Raw genomic sequence first — 15,587 nt, forward strand, 5'->3', positions numbered from 1 at the left:
GCTCAGGGGCCCCGCAGGGACGGGGACGTTCAGCAGCAGCACCACCCCCGAGGCCTGTGGCGGCTCTGGGTGGGCCCCGGGTGCTCCAGAGGGAAATGAGGCTCAGTCGCCGCCTCGGAAGAGCCTCCTGCGGCTCGGCGGGGACGCTGGGGCGGTGGCGGCCCCGCCATGGCGGCCTCACCCCGCTGAGGGCCCGGGGCGCCCGTTGCCGTGGCAACGGCTGCGGAGCGAAGGGGCGGTGCTGCCGCCCTGCTGTGATTGGTGCGCGTTGCTGCCGCTCAAGCCCGCGGTCTCTGCGCGTCGTTTCATTGGTTAATGTGGCTGTCACTCAGTGAGGGCTTTACGCTCTATTGGCTGCATGTCCTGTCAATCAACCCCACAGCATAGAGAGCCGCGCTACCCTGTTTCTCATTTCCCATTGGCTCAGCCGCTCCGAGCGCGAGGGCCGCCCGCACCTCCTCGCTCGCCCATTTGTCAGTTCTCCTGCCAATCAAAGCGGAGCCGGGGAGGCGGGAGCAACTCTCCGCCGGCCTCTCCCCATTGGCCCGCGCCTCGCTCCCGCCTCCCCTCGGCGGGCGGTGATTGGCGGCGGCGCCGCGCGAGGCGGGCGGGGGGGGGCGGTTGGGCCGGGGCGGGGAGCGGGAGCGGCGGCGGCGGGGCCGGAGCGGCGGCGGAGCCCGGCGGGTACCGGCGGGGGCGGATCCGCGCTGGAGAGTGCGGGGGAGGCGTGCGGAAGGCACGGGGGTGGCGGCGGCGGCGGCGTGCGCGGGGCGGGGCGGGGCGGGCGGCGCTGAGGGGGGACGGCGAGGCCCGCGGGAGCGCGCGCGCGGGTGGGGCGGGGTCACGTGGCGCCGCGCGCGCGCGCGCGGGTGGGGAAGGGGGGGGGGGGGGTGTTGAGGTCACGTGGGGTCTTAAAGGGCCCCGGGAAAAGGGGAACGGGGAGCGCACGTGGCCCCCGTTGGGGGAAACCCCCCAAAATCGGGGACCCCCCAAAACCGGGGACCTCCCATAATCCTGGAGCCGCAAGCTCAGGGCCCGGGCGCTTCTCCCCGCGCGGCGGGAGCCGCCCCGGCGCTGCGGGAGGTGGGAGCGGGGCGGGCCCGGGAGCGGTCCCGGTGTTTTATGGAAAAGGCCCGGCCCGGCTGGAAACCGGGCTGAGCAAAGCAAAGCAAAGCAAAGCAAAGGGAGGCGGATTCCTTCAGCCAGCGGGAAGTTGACGCACCAGCCTAAGAATAGCGCGGGCAGGGGAAGCGTGGACAGCGCTGTCCCCGAAGGTAACCCGGCGAGACCGAGGAAAATCGGGAATTCCAGCGAAATTCCCTGGGTTTTTGCGGGGGGCAGGCGCTGTGCGAGCAGGGTGGTGGCCCGGTGTTACCGTGTTTGCTCTCTGGTTACATTTCAGCTGCTGATGAAATCGCAGCCAGGAGCGTTGGAGTCTTTGGACCTTCCCATGCTCGGGACCTTTGACTCATAAAAGGCTCCTTCAAAAAGCGTCGGGAGCAGAAGAGGGGAAGGGAGAGGAGCCGGAGAAGGGAAGGAGGAGCTGCTGGAAGGAGCAGAGCCCGTCCCGGAGCGTGGGGAGCCGCGGGGGGACAGAGGAGGTCGCTGCATGTGGAGTTTTCGGACAGTAAGTCACATGGAACATGGAATTCCGCGTCCCCGCGTGATAAAAACAAAAGGGAAAGGCGAGGGTGGAGCTGCTGGGGAGAGTTCCCATGTTTGAACTTTGATTTTCTCCAGTTCTCCACGCAACAATTTCCTGACTTTTCAGAGGAAAACCAAACCTTGTTGAACTAAAAAACCTTTTGGAGCATTCTTTAAACTTTTCTCCTGGACTCCTCCCTGCCTCCCTGGATCTCTCCAGGTTTTGAGGGGCACAAACAGCCTGGGAAAACCTGACCAGCCTCAGGTTCTCCTGGTTTTTAGCAGGCAGAGACGATTCTGTTTGAAAGTGGGGCAGAGCAAAGCCAAACCCACCCAACCTGTTGTGTGGAGGCTTCACCCTCCTCTGCCACCGCCTCGTTGGAATTCCCAACCTCACTCTTTGTTTTTCCTCTCTTTGTTTCGTTTGTTTTTTTGTTGTTTTTTTCCCCACTACCAGAAATGCTCTCTCTGAAGAAATACTTCACCGAGGGCCTGATCCAGTTCACCATCCTGCTGAGCCTCATCGGCGTGCGCGTGGACGTGGACACCTACCTGAGCTCGCAGCTGCCCCCCCTGCGGGAGATCATCCTGGGCCAGAGCTCTGCCTACACCCAGACCCAGTTCCACAACCTGCGCAACACCTTGGACGGATATGGCATCCACCCCAAGAGCGTCGAGCTGGACTATTACTTCACTGCCCGCCGCCTGCTCAGCCAGGTGAGGGCTCTGGACAGGTTCCAGGTGCCCAGCACCGAGGTCAGTGCCTGGCTGGTGCACAGGGATCCCGAGGGCTCCGTGTCCGGCGGGCAGCCCGGGGCCGTGCAGGACGGCAGCGCGGGGGACGGCGCCGTGAGGGAGAGCGGAGCTGAGCAGGGATTCGGGGAGGAGCTGGAGGATCTGGGAGCTGTGGCAGCGCCTGGCAATGGAGACCTCACCAAGGAGGTAGGAAACAGTGTTTCATTTTTTTTTTTTTTTTTTTTGTTGTTGTTTTAAGGGAGGGTTTTGGCCTCCCAACAAGCAGAGCTCTGGATGTTGCTGTGTTTGGCACTCGGGGATGTCGCAATCCTGAATCACGGCTCGGTTTCAGCGCTCCGGGGGTAATTCCAGGGCGATTTTCCCTTTTTGTCTGCTCCAGAGGAGCAGTGAAAGGAGGGGGAAGGAGCTGCGGGCCCCATGTGACTCTCAGGATTGGGAAAGCGATCAATCCAGCTGGGAAATAAACAGGAGTGTTGGGAAAGAGTCCTGGCCCAGGTGTGGAGCAGGTGGTTGGGTTGCTGGGCTGGAGCCTGGCCAGGAACCGGCTCCTCTCTCAGTTTTCTTCCCCAGGAACCGGCTCCTCTCAGTTTTCCCTCCCAGATCCTGCTCCTCTCTCAGTTTTCCTTCCCTGAAGCCAGTTCCTGCTCAGTTTTCCTTCCCATGAGCTGAATCCTTGCTCGGTTTTCCTCCCCATGATCCAGTTCCTCTCTCAGTTTTCCTTCCCTGGAGCCAGTTCCTGCTCAGTTTCCGTCCCCAGATTCAGCTCCTTTCTCAGTTTTCCTCCCCAGCCAGCTGGGCAGAGCTGGACTGGGAGGGAGTTTTGGTTTTCTTGCTTGGACCAGGACCTTTGGGAAAGTTGGGATGCAATTCCAGGCCCTGGGAGCTCTGCTGTGGTTCTGGCAGGGCTGCCTTTGGCACATCCTGGGGCCTGGGGGGCTGATCATGGCCTGGGGTCCTTGCAGGGTCAGGGAATGGGACTGTCAGTGGTGATTTCCAGCCTTGGATCGTTCCAGGGCCATGGGGAGAGGGTTTCAGTGGTGATCTGTGTCCTCAGGTCCTTCCAGGGTCAGGGAATGGGGGTGTCAGTGGTGATCCATGGCCTGGGGTCCTTGCAGGGTTGTGAAATGGGGATGTCAGTGCTATGCCATGGTCTTGGGTCCTTGCATGGTCAGGGAATGGGGCTGTCAGTGCTGATCAACATCTTCAGGTCCTTTCAGGGTTGTAGAGGGGGCGTCAGTGGTGATTCCCAACCCTGGGTCATTCCAGGGTGAAGGAACTGAAGGGTCAATGGTGATTCCATGGCCTTGAGTCCTTTCAGGGCTGCAGAGAGAGGGTGATCCATGGCCTCAGGTCCTTGCAGGGTTGTGGAATGGGGATGTCAGTGGTGATCCACATCCTCAGGTCTTTTCGGGGTCAAGGAATAGGAGTGGTCAGTGCTGATCCATGTCTTTAGGTCCTTGCAGGTCTATAGAATGGAACTGGTTGGTGCTGATGCACATCCTCAGGTCCTTGCAGGGCTGTGGAATGGAGGTGTCAGTGCTGATGCACATCCTCAGGTCCTTGCAGGGCTGTGGAATGGGGCTGTCAGTGCCAATCCACATGCTCAGGTCCTTGCAGGGCTGTGGAATGGGGCTGTCAGTGCCAATCCACGTTCTCAGGTCCTTGCAGGGCTGTGGAATGGGGCAGTCAGTGCCAATCCACATCCTCAGGTCCTTGCAGGGCTGTGGAATGGGGCTGTCAGTGCCAATCCACATGCTCAGGTCCTTGCAGGGCTGTGGAATGGGGCTGTCAGTGCCAATCCACATCCTCAGGTCCTTGCAGGGCTGTGGAATGGGGCAGTCAGTGCCAATCCACATCCTCAGGTCCTTGCAGGGCTGTGGAATGGGGCTGTCAGTGCCAATCCACGTTCTCAGGTCCTTGCAGGGCTGTGGAATGGGGCTGTCAGTGCCAATCCACATGCTCAGGTCCTTGCAGGGCTGTGGAATGGGGCTGTCAGTGCCAATCCACATCCTCAGGTCCTTGCAGCACGGCTCTGCCATGCCCAGCCCTGCCGGGAGGTGCCCAGGGAGCTGCTGCTGTGTGGTGCAGCAGGGATTGGGATCAGGATGGGGATTTGGGATCAGGATGGGGATTTGGGATGGGGGTTTGGGAGCAGGGCCGGGCTGTGGGGATGGGTGCGGGGAGCGCCGCAGTGACAGCCCTGGAGATGCTTCCGGGGCTGCCGGTGCTTCCGGAGGCGCTGGGAATGTCATCCCGCTTTTCCCTGCGGGTTTCCAGGGATTTCCAGGGGGAAAATCCCGCTCTGGGCTGGCGGCCTTGGAGGTGCTGGAGGGTCAGGGGACACGGGCACGTCCCCACCCTGTGCTGATCCCGGGGGATTCCCGGGAGGCGGTTCCCGGCGCCGGGAATGGCGAGGGACCGGCCGGGTCCTCGCCCTGTGCAAGGTCACTCGGGGAGGCTCCGCCGCCCTTCCTGAGTTTGGGATTCCTGGCCCTGAGGAGCTTCCTGCGGTCAGGGATCGAGATCAGGGATCGGGTTTTGGGGAATCCAGGAGCAGAGGAGCCGGGAGCTGCCGTTTTCCAGAGGGCCTGGATGTGCTGGGAGTGGGACCCGGGCTGGGGATCAGGGAGGGGTGGGCGCGGGAGATCTGCGGCCGCACCTTCCCGGTCCCGGCTCTTCCCGCATCCTTCCTGGCTCTCAGGGCTCTGCTTCCCCCATTTCCCCCTGACCCCAGTTCTCCCCCATCCCTGTTCCCTCTCGGGGCTCTGTTTTAAACATTTCTCCCCAATCCCGGTTCTCCCCCATCCCCGCTCCCTCTCGGGGCTCTGTTTCCCACATTTCCCCCCAGTCCAGGTTCTCCCCCATCCCTGCTCCCTCTCAGGGCTCTGTTTCCCCCGTTTCTCCCCAATCCCGGTTCTCCCCCATCCCCGCTCCCTCTCGGGGCTCTGTTTCCCCCATTTCCCCCTGACCCCAGTTCTCCCCCATCCCCGCTCCCTCTCGGGGCTCTGTTTCCCCCGTTTCTCCCCAGTCCCGGTTCTCCCCCATCCCCGCTCCCTCTCAGGGCTCTGTTTCCCCCGTTTCTCCCCAAAGCCGTGCCGGACAGGAGCAGCGGCCGCTGTCGCTCCAGGAAATCCCGTCTGGTTCCCACGTCACTCCCTCACCCCATCCCGCTGCCCTCCCTCCCCTCAACTCCCACATTTTCATTTGGGATTTTTTTTTTTTTTTTTTTTTTTTTTTTATTGGGTGGGATTTTTTTTCACCCTGAGTCCCTGGAAAACGCGGAGCGAGCCGCAGATCTCCCCAGCGGGAATATCCCGGAGCTCCGCAGGGCTCTGCCCCGGCGGGCCGGGCGGGGATGGAGCTGCAGATGGCTCCAGGGGCCGGGCTGGAAATTTTTCCATGACTTTTCCTGGCACATTGCGACTCCCGGTGGGTTGTGCGCGGCCCAGGCGCGACCTTGCCGGGGGAATACGGGCGATATAAATAATTTTGGGAAGCTGGAACTCGCTCCGGGAATGCTGTGCGGGGATTTTTTTTTTTTTTTTTCCTTTCTTCGGGCGTTGCAGCACCCGGAGAGCGGGGCGGGGCGGGGTGGGGGGGGGGTCAGGGGAATTATGAAATCCACTTGATTTTTATCCCACGGATAAAAAAATGCCCATTTTGAGCCGGGGTTAAAGACAAAGCTGGGATTAAATCCCAGCGCTTCCCTCTGCAGCATTGGGGGTGGGGAGGGCGGCGGAGGCTCCGTGCCCGGGGCCGTTTCCACAACACGAGGATAAAAATACGTGGGGCATGTGATGAGCTGCGGGGGCTCAGCGCCGTCACCCCCCCGGCGGGGGGATCTCCTTACACTTGGCCGCGGTTACCGGGCCCGGGCCGAGGAGCGCGGGAGGGAGGAGGGGAAGGGGCTCCCCGCGGGTCGCGCACTCCGGGCCGGGGTGTCCCGGGGGACGTGGCCAAGGTGACCCGGGCCGTGTCGGTGCCCGGGCCGGGGGTCCCGGTGTTCCCCGCCCCCCGTTCCCCATTCCCGGTGCGGTGCGGGCGGGGCCGGGGGGGGGGGGGGGGGGGGTGGGGGGGCGGCCCCGCTGCACCAGGGCGGGGGCGCGGCCCGGCGGGCGCTGATTGGCTGAGCGGGCGGCCCCCGCCGGCGCTGATTGGTCAGGGCGGCGGCCCCCGTTGGCGCTGATTGGTCGCGGCCACCGCCCGGGGCGGGGCGGGGCCATCGGCGGAGGGGGCGTGGCCCGGGCGCGCCGCATCCCGGCAGGGCGGGGGCGGGGCCTGGCGGAGGGGGCGGGGCTTGGCGGCCGCCGCAGCCGGGAACGGCGGGGGGAGGGTTGGGGGGGGGGGGCGGCCCCGCCGAGCCCCTCCCGGTCCCTCCCGAGCCCCTCCCGGCCCCGGGGGCCGCCGCCGCAGCCACAGCAGCATCCGCCGCACCGGGGGCGGGGGCGGCTGCTGCCGCCGCAGCGGGGCCGCGCGGGCACCTGTGGCCGGTGGGGCGGAGCGGAGCGCGGCTCCCCCCGCCGCCGCTGCCGCCGCCGCCGCCGCCCCGGCCGGCGATGCGTGCGCGGCGCCGCGCCCCGGCCAGCCCTCCCCGCCGCCGCCTCCTCCTCCTCCTCTTCCTCCCCCGGGGACCATGATCGGCGTGCGCCGCGGCCCGGGCGGCAGCTGGGGACATGAGAAAGGTACCGGGGCCGCCCCGACGAGCGGGGGGCTGCGGGAGGGTGCCCGGGGCGCTGCGGGCAGCCCGCTACCGGCGGGGAGCGGGCAGGGGCCCGGCGGAGCAGCGGCGGCGGCGGCTCAAGTTGCATCAGGTGGGTGGGAATGCGGGGATTTTCCTGCCACCCCACCCCTTATGCAAATGGCCGGGATGGCACCACGGGCTGATGCAAGGCGGGCACGGCGCAGCCACCGCCGCGACGCGGGCCCGGGCGGCCCCCGCCGCCTCCCCCGGCGGCGGGCGGGCGGCCATGGGCGGCGGGCAGGGCAGCACCGGCCATGCGGAGCCCGCAGAGCCGCTCCCGGCCGGCCCGCGGGGCGCCGGAGCCCCGGCAGCGGCGCAGGAGGAGGGGAGCCCGGCGGGTGGGCTGCGGGCCGGGCGGGGGGTCCCTGGGGAGGGGCCGCTGGGTGGGGATCCCCCCCTCCTCCTCCTTAGGCCAGGGGGCTGAAGGAAATGTGGTCTGTCTTGCAGGACATCGATTTGATTGACATCCTGTGGAGACAGGATATTGATCTCGGCGCTGGGCGAGAGATTTTTGACTACAGCCACCGTCAGAAAGAGAGCGAAGTGGACAAAGAGCTGAGCGATGGGAGGGAGCGCGGGGACAGCTGGAGGAGTGCAGGGAATGAGGTCTTGGATAGAATCCCGCTAGTTGATGGAGAGACCGGGGAGAGTTTCCCTGCGCAGGTAACACCCCTGGGCGCTCCCGGGGCCCTCGGGCTGTGCCGGTGCCGGTGCCTGTGCGGGGGCTGTTCCAGCAGCAGCAGCAGCAGCAGCAGGGCTGGCCCAGGTGGGCAGCAGGATTTGGGCAGGGCCGGCCGTGTCCCCGTGGGCAGCCGCAGAGTCCCCCTGGCCTGCGTGGCCGGAGGGGACAGCAGGGGACAGCAGGGGACAGCAGGCTGGCCGGGAGCGGCAGCGCTGGCGCTTTCCCGTAGCCTGGAGCGGGAGGATGGAGCCAGCGAAGGAGCACTGGGTGGGGCTCTGGCTCTTTTTTGGATGTGCTGTGCTGGAGCCCTGCTGGAAGGGAGCTGATTCCTCAGCAGCACCTCCCCGAGCCCGCGGCTCCCATTCCGTGTGTCTGCTCTCCCCGCAGGTGCCCGGTGCGGAGGATCAGACAGCCCTGTCCCTGGAGGAGTGCCTTAGGCTGCTGGAGGCCACCTTCCCTTTCGGGGACAATTCCGAGGTGAGCCCACAGGGTCCCTCCTGAGCCTCTCCCTGCCTCTCACGCTTCTCCCACAGCGGCAGGTTGGGTTTGGCTGCTCCAGGAGGCTCCAGGCATCCTGTGAAAGCACCCGGGGAGGGGGGGCTGTCATTAATTGAAGCCTCCTGGCTTTGCTCCGCGTTAGTTCGTGGCAAAGCGGGCGGGAAGGGCGCTGGGCTGGGGGGTGGCTGCATCCCTGAGCATCCTTGAGAATCCCCAGGCATCCCTGAACATCCTTCCCTGTGCATCCCTGAGTGTCCATCCATGAATATCCCTGTGCAATGCCGAGCATCCCTGAGAGTCCATCCCTGTGCAACCCTGAGCGTCCCTGAGCATCCCTGAGTGTCCATCCCTGAATATCCCTGTGCAATCCTGAACATCCCTGAGAGTCCATCCCTGTGCAACCCTGAGCGTCCCTGAGCATCCCTGAGTGTCCATCCCTGAATATCCCTGTGCAATCCTGAACATCCCTGAGAGTCCATCCCTGTGCAACCCTGAGCGTCCCTGAGAATCCCTGAGTGTCCAGCCCCGAGCATCCCTGAATATCCCTCTGCATCCCTGAGTGTTCATCCCTGAATATCTCTGTGCAATCCTGAGTGTCCATCCCTGAATATCCCTGTGCAATCCCGATTATCCCTGAGTGTCCATCCCCGAGCATCCTGAGTATCCCAAAATATCCCTGAGCATCCCCAAATCTCCCTGAGCATCCCTGAGTTCCCATCCCTGAGCATCCCCAGGTGTCCCTGAGCCTCCCCGAGCTCCCAGCCCTGATTTCCCTGCCGTGCTCAGTTCCCAGCTGCGGATGTCTCCGCCCTGAGCGAAGCCGTGCCCGGGCAGAGCCGGGCCCCGGGCGGCCCCCCCAGCCTGCTGTCCCCTCTCCTGGCCGAGAACGAGTCGCCCTTCGACCTGGAGCAGCAGTGGCAGGACCTGATGTCCATCATGGAGATGCAGGTGGGCTCCGGGAGGGGCGGGAAGGGCTTTGTCCCCCCGTGAATTCGGGTCCTGGCGGGTGCGGTGACGCTGCGGTGACGCCGCGCCGTCCCCGTGGCGTCTGCGAGCTCCTTCCCTGCGCTCTGGAAGCGTCCTTGGCAGCGGAGCCGCTCCGGCAGCTGTGCCACGTCTCTTGCAGGCCATGGAGGTGAACAGCACGAGCGCCGAGAGCCTGTACGGCAGCACCGGCGGGGACCTGCTGGCGTCCAACTACAGCCTGGCCCCCGGCACGCCCATCAACCAGAACGTCAGCCTGCATCAGGCCTCGCTGGGCAGCTGCTCCCAGGACTTCTCCCTCTTCAGCTCGGACATGGAGAGCCCCTCGTCCATGGCGGGCGGCTCGGCCCTGCTGCAGCTGGCGCCCGACAACTCCACCGGCCTCAACAGCACCTTCGGCTCCACCAACCTGAGCGGGATCTTCTTCCCGCCCCAGATGAACAGCACGGGCAACGAGACGGCCGGGCCCGAGCTGCCCGACCCCCTGGGAGGGCTCCTGGACGAGGCCATGCTGGATGAGATCAGCCTGATGGACTTGGCCATCGAGGAGGGCTTCAACCCCGTGCAGGCCTCGCAGCTGGAAGAGGAGTTCGATTCCGACTCAGGTCTTTCCCTGGATTCCGGCCACAGCCCCGCGTCCCTGAGCAGCTCCGAAGCCTCGTCCTCATCGTCCTCTTCCTCTTCGTCCTCTTCCTCCTCCTCGTTTTCCGAGGAAGGCGCCGTGGGCTACAGCTCGGACTCGGAGAACGTGGACTTTGAGGAAGCGGAAGGGGCGGTTGGCTACCAGCCAGAGTACAGCAAGTTCTGCCGCATGAGCTACCAGGACCCGGCTCAGCTCCATTACCTGCCTTACCTGGAGCACGTTGGCCACAACCACACCTACAACATGGCCCCGGGTGCCCTGGACCCCGAGGAGCCCAAAGCGCCCGGCGCCGGCAAGAAGAGCGGCAAGGAAAAACCGTCGGAGCTGCTGGACAAGCAGCTGAGCCGCGACGAGCACCGCGCCAGGGCCATGAAGATCCCCTTCACCAACGACAAGATCATCAACCTGCCCGTGGAGGAGTTCAACGAGCTGCTGTCCAAGTACCAGCTGAGCGAGGCGCAGCTCAGCCTCATCCGCGACATCCGCCGGCGCGGCAAGAACAAGATGGCCGCCCAGAACTGCCGCAAGAGAAAGCTGGACACCATCCTCAACCTGGAGCGCGACGTGGAGGAGCTGCAGCGCGACAAGTCCAAACTGCTCAGGGAGAAGGTGGAATTCCTCAAATCCATCCGGCAGATGAAGCAGAAAGTGCAGAGCTTGTACCAGGAGGTGTTCGGGCGGCTGCGGGACGAGCAGGGCCGGCCCTACTCGCCCAGCCGGTACGCGCTGCAGTACGGCAGCGACGGCAGCGTGCTGCTGATCCCCCGCGCGCCCGCGCCCGCCGAGCCGCAGCCGCGGCGCCAGGAGCGCAAGCAGAAGGACCGCAGGAAGTGAAAGGCGGCGGCGGAAGGGAGAAGCTGGGGGACGAGGGCCGAGCCTGGAAAAGTTGCTTGCGGAGGGGAACTTTGTGATGCCTTCTTATCCGAATTCTGTCTTCTGGAACCGCACGCGGCGCGCGCCGGGGACTCTGCTGCGGGAGCGGCCGTCCCTGCAGGAAGGGGGGGACGGAGCTGCTCACCCCCCACACACACACACAAAGCCCAGCTGCCACCGCCCAGCCCCCCGAAAAACGCTGGGGAGAGCAGGGACGAGCTGGCATCGCTGCTGGGGGAGGTTGGCACGAGGTGGATAAAACAAAAAAAAAGAAAAAAAAAAAAACAAAAAAAAAGAAAAAAAAAAAACAAACTACTGTTAGGAACTGGCTTTAAATAAGAGAAAAAACCCACAAAAAAACAAGAAAAAAAAAAAAAAGAGATTTAAGCGAATGGACTTCAAACCAAGTTATAGGAGAGACGTTTTTCTGAACTTCCAAAGTTCTGTGATTTCAGGTAGTTGGTTGTTTTTATTTTTTTTTCCCGTTATTTTATTTTTTGGTTCGTTTTTGGTTTTTTTTCCAGTTTTTTCCTTTGATCCCAACCCTGTTTTTTGCCATCGGTGTGTGTGAGATATTCCAGATTTCTCCTTCCTCGATGATCAGAGATCAGACCAGGGCACACGTGCAGAGACACAAAAGTGGCGTGACTTCCATTAACCCTTTCCTGCCCGAGGAACCTCAGAGCCGGGGGGGGGGTGACTCCCATTAACCCTTTCCTGCCCGAGGATGCTCAGAGCCGGGGGAAAGGGCAGGAAAACCATCCTGGGAGGAAGAAGGGCCAGGGGGGATCGGGAAGAGAGGAGCAGCAGGATCCGTTCCTGAGCACTCAGCACCCGCCTGCTTCTCCTGGGAAACGCTTGGGGAGGAAGTTTTGGGTCAGGAACAGCACAAGGGGAGCGCTGGGACCCCGATCCCAACCTTGGGGTGTCACCTTGGGGTGTCACCTCGAGCATTCAACACCTGCAGGTCCCCGTCCCGTAACCGCGCTTGGGGTTCTTGGGGGTTCCAGCCTTGATTTTTTTTCACCCCCCTGTTAGGGTCTAGGAGTGCTTGTGTTGAGTAAAAAAAAACAAACAAAAAAAAAACTAAAAAAAAAAAAAAAACCTTAAAAAGAAAAAAACAAAAAAAAGGGAGAAGCCCAAACGTTGAAAGCTGCTCAATGTTCTCTTTGCCATAAAGATTCCGTGTAACCGTGTGATCACATTATAGGATTCTCTTCTGTCCCTAGAGGTGTTGGTCTGACTTCCTTTGTTTTTCAGGAGGGGGGTGGGGGTAGTGCCTTGATCACTGTCAGGTCTCCACACCTCGGAGACCATCCTAGAGCTGTATTTCCATATAGCACAGCTGGGAGTGTTCTGACTTTACCAGCAACCAGAAAAAAAAAAATAGAAACGAAAAAAAAAAAAAATTAAAAAAAAAAAAGAAAAAAAAAAGCTTAAAAAAATAAATAAAATAAAATAAAGTAACGGCTTTTCCGAGCCAGTCCTGTGCACGGGATCCAAGGAGGATTCCAGGGTGGTTGTTCCACCTGGGAAAGCAGCAGGGAAGGCCCGCTGGCAAGATGTGTGTGGGTTTGTGGGAATGTTTTCCAGGTTTTTTTGGGAATGTTTGGAGCTGGGATTGGCTGGATGGGAGCCCCGAGCCCCCTCCAGCTTCCCGGGAATGAAGCACAAGTTGGGATGTGGGGAGGTTGGAATGGAGAGAGAGCCCTGTGCGTGTGTTTTAAATTATTATTTTTTTTTTTCCTCTTAGAAACTTTTTTTGATTTGAATGATCTGTGACCTGTCAGGGAGAGAAGAGAGATTGTTGTGAGCACAGGACAAAAAATAAAAACGGCTTATTCACTGTACCAGCCTCGGCTCCAGGGGGTTTTATTTGGGATTTGGGGGATGAAATTGTGGGAATTCGGGGATTTTCTGCCATCAGGGCAGCTCCAGATCCAGACTGGATGGGAGGGAGTTGTTCCAGCCCTGCAGGGTATGGGAAAGGAGAAGGAAATGGAGAAGGAGATAAAGAAGGAAAAGGATATGGAGAAAGGAAAAGAAAAAAATGGAGAAGGAAATGGAGAAGGAAAAGCAAGATCCACAATCAATCCACATTGGATCCCCACTGGATCCCAGGTGCTTCCTGCTCTCCTCCTGGGAGATACTCCTCAGGGCCTGGGTTAGGGTGGGATCCCAGCTGGCAGAAAATCCCACAAGGATTCTTTGGGACGGTGCAGGGAGCTCAAGGGAAGGGATCCACTGATCATCCACAGGGACTGGATCCACTGCTCCTCCTGGGACTGGATCCACTGCTCCTGGGATTGGATCCACTGCTCCTCCTGGGATTGGATCCACTGCTCCTCCTGGGACTGGATCCACTGATCTTCCACAGGGACTGGATCCACGGCTCCTCCTGGGACTGGATCCACGGCTCCTCCTGGGATTGGATCCACTGATCTTCCACAGGGATTGGATCCACTGCTCCTCCTGGGATTGGATCCACGGCTCCTCCTGGGATTGGATCCACTGCTCCTCCTGGGATTGGATCCACTGCTCCTCCTGGGATTGGATCCACTGCTCCTCCTGGGACTGGATCCACGGCTCCTCCTGGGACTGGATCCACTGCTCCTCCTGGGACTGGATCCACTGATCGTCCACAGGGACTGGATCCACTGCTCCTCCTGGGACTGGATCCACTGATCGTCCACAGGGACTGGATCCACTGCTCCTCCTGGGATTGGATCCACTGATCTTCCACAGGGACTGGATCCACTGCTCCTCCTGGGACTGGATCCACTGATCTTCCACAGGGACTGGATCCACTGCTCCTCCTGGGACTGGATCCACTGCTCCTCCTGGGATTGGATCCACTGCTCCTCCTGGGACTGGATCCACTGCTCCTCCTGGGACTGGATCCACGGCTCCTCCTGGGATTGGATCCACGGCTCCTCCTGGGATCTGTGCTCATCTTCCTCCAGGAGCCACCATTTCCTCCTGGGGCCACCATCCTCCTCCAAGAATCCTCCTCCTTCCCAGGAATAATCATCTTCTTCCAGGAGCCATCATCTTCCTCAAGGAGCCATCGTCATCTTCCTCCAAGAACCCTTCTCTTCCTCCAGGAACCACCATCCTCCTCATTCAAGAACCCTTGTCTTCCTCCTCCAGGAACCACCATCCTCCTCCAGGAACCCTCCTCTTCCTCCTTCCTCCAAGAACCCTCCTCCACTAACCCTCCCCCTGGAACCTCCTCCTCCTCCAGGCCCAGAGGTGACCCCCTTCCACTATGGGCTAGCAGGAGCCACATCCATCCATCCATCCATCCATCCATCCATCCATCCATCATCCATCCATCCATCCATCCATCATCCATCCATCCATCCATCCATCATCCATCCATCCATCCATCATCCATCCATCCATCCATCCATCATCCATCCATCCATCCATCATCCATCCATCATCCATCCATCATCCATCATCCATCCATCCATCCATCCATCCATCCATCCATTATCCATCCATCATCCATCCATCCATCCATCCATCCATCCATCCATCATCCATCAATCATCCATCATCCATCATCCATCCATCCATCCATCCATCCATCCATCCATCCATCATCCATCCATCCATCATCCATCATCCATCATCCATCCATCCATCATCCATCCATCCATCATCCATCATCCATCCATCCATCCATCCATCCATCCATCATCCATCCATCCATCATCCATCCATCATCCATCCATCCATCCATCATCCATCCATCCATCCATCATCCATCCATCCATCCATCCATCATCCATCCATCATCCATCCATCATCCATCCATCATCCATCCATCATCCATCATCCATCAATCATCCATCCATCCATCATCCATCCATCATCCATCCATCATCCATCCATCATCCATCATCCATCCATCCATCCATCATCCATCATCCATCCATCATCCATCCATCCATCCATCCATCATCCATCCACCATCCATCCATCATCCATCCATCATCCATCCATCATCCATCCATCATCCATCCATCCATCCATCCATCATCCATCCATCATCCATCCATCATCCATCCATCATCCATCCATCCATCATCCATCCACCATCCATCCATCATCCATCCATCATCCATCCATCATCCATCCATCATCCATCATCCATCCATCCATCCATCATCCATCATCCATCCATCATCCATCCATCATCCATCCATCCATCATCCATCATCCATCCATCATCCATCCATCCATCCATCCATCCATCATCCATCCATCCATCCATCCATCCATCATCCATCATCCATCCATCATCCATCCATCCGTCATCCATCCATCCATCATCCATCCATCCATCCATCCATCCATCATCCATCCATCCATCCATCCATCCATCATCCATCTATCCATCATCCATCCATCCATCATCCATCCATCCATCCATCCATCATCCATCCATCCATCATCCATCCATCCATCCATCATCCATCCATCCATCATCCATCCATCCATCCATCCATCCATCCATCCATCCATCATCCATCCATCATCCATCCATCCATCATCCATCCATCCATCCATCCATCCATCATCCATCCATCATCCATCCATCATCCATCCATCCATCCATCATCCATCCATTATCCATCATCCATCCATCCATCATCCATCCATCCATCATCCATCCATCCATCCATCATCCATCCATCATCCATCCATCCATCATCCATCCATCCATCATCCATCCATGGATCCATCCATCATCCATC

At 60.4% G+C, this 15,587-nt stretch overlaps 1 protein-coding gene across 5 annotated transcripts; it reads left to right on the plus strand.

The window, feature by feature from the left end:
- The first annotated feature begins 616 nt into the window (after positions 1 to 616).
- NFE2L1 (NFE2 like bZIP transcription factor 1) lies at positions 617 to 12,671 on the plus strand. 5 transcript variants are annotated; one of them, XM_056515914.1, is made up of 7 exons: positions 617 to 684; positions 1,403 to 1,627; positions 2,102 to 2,586; positions 7,589 to 7,804; positions 8,211 to 8,300; positions 9,108 to 9,269; positions 9,448 to 12,671. In XM_056515914.1, exons 3-7 carry the CDS (start codon positions 2,104 to 2,106, stop codon positions 10,780 to 10,782), a joined length of 2,286 nt encoding a protein of 761 aa, XP_056371889.1. In that variant the 5' UTR covers positions 617 to 684; positions 1,403 to 1,627; positions 2,102 to 2,103; the 3' UTR covers positions 10,783 to 12,671. The 5 variants fall into 5 exon arrangements, with proteins under 5 accessions (XP_056371889.1, XP_056371891.1, XP_056371890.1 ...); XM_056515916.1 differs by having other exon boundaries at positions 647 to 736; XM_056515915.1 differs by lacking the exon at positions 617 to 684 and adding an exon at positions 896 to 1,274.
- Positions 12,672 to 15,587: the final 2,916 nt, after the last annotated feature.

This window comes from Oenanthe melanoleuca, unplaced genomic scaffold (assembly GCF_029582105.1).
Source record: "Oenanthe melanoleuca isolate GR-GAL-2019-014 unplaced genomic scaffold, OMel1.0 S123, whole genome shotgun sequence".
NCBI lineage: Eukaryota > Metazoa > Chordata > Aves > Passeriformes > Muscicapidae > Oenanthe > Oenanthe melanoleuca.

Bases quoted from the DNA above. Each gene is read 5' to 3' on its own strand.
- NFE2L1 (XM_056515914.1), top strand. From the start codon at position 2,104: ATGCTCTCTCTGAAGAAATACTTCACCGAGGGCCTGATCCAGTTCACC. The intron at 2,587-7,588 runs GTAGGAAACAGT...TCTGTCTTGCAG, and splicing joins ATGGAGACCTCACCAAGGAG to GACATCGATTTGATTGACAT. The intron at 9,270-9,447 runs GTGGGCTCCGGG...CGTCTCTTGCAG, and splicing joins TGTCCATCATGGAGATGCAG to GCCATGGAGGTGAACAGCAC.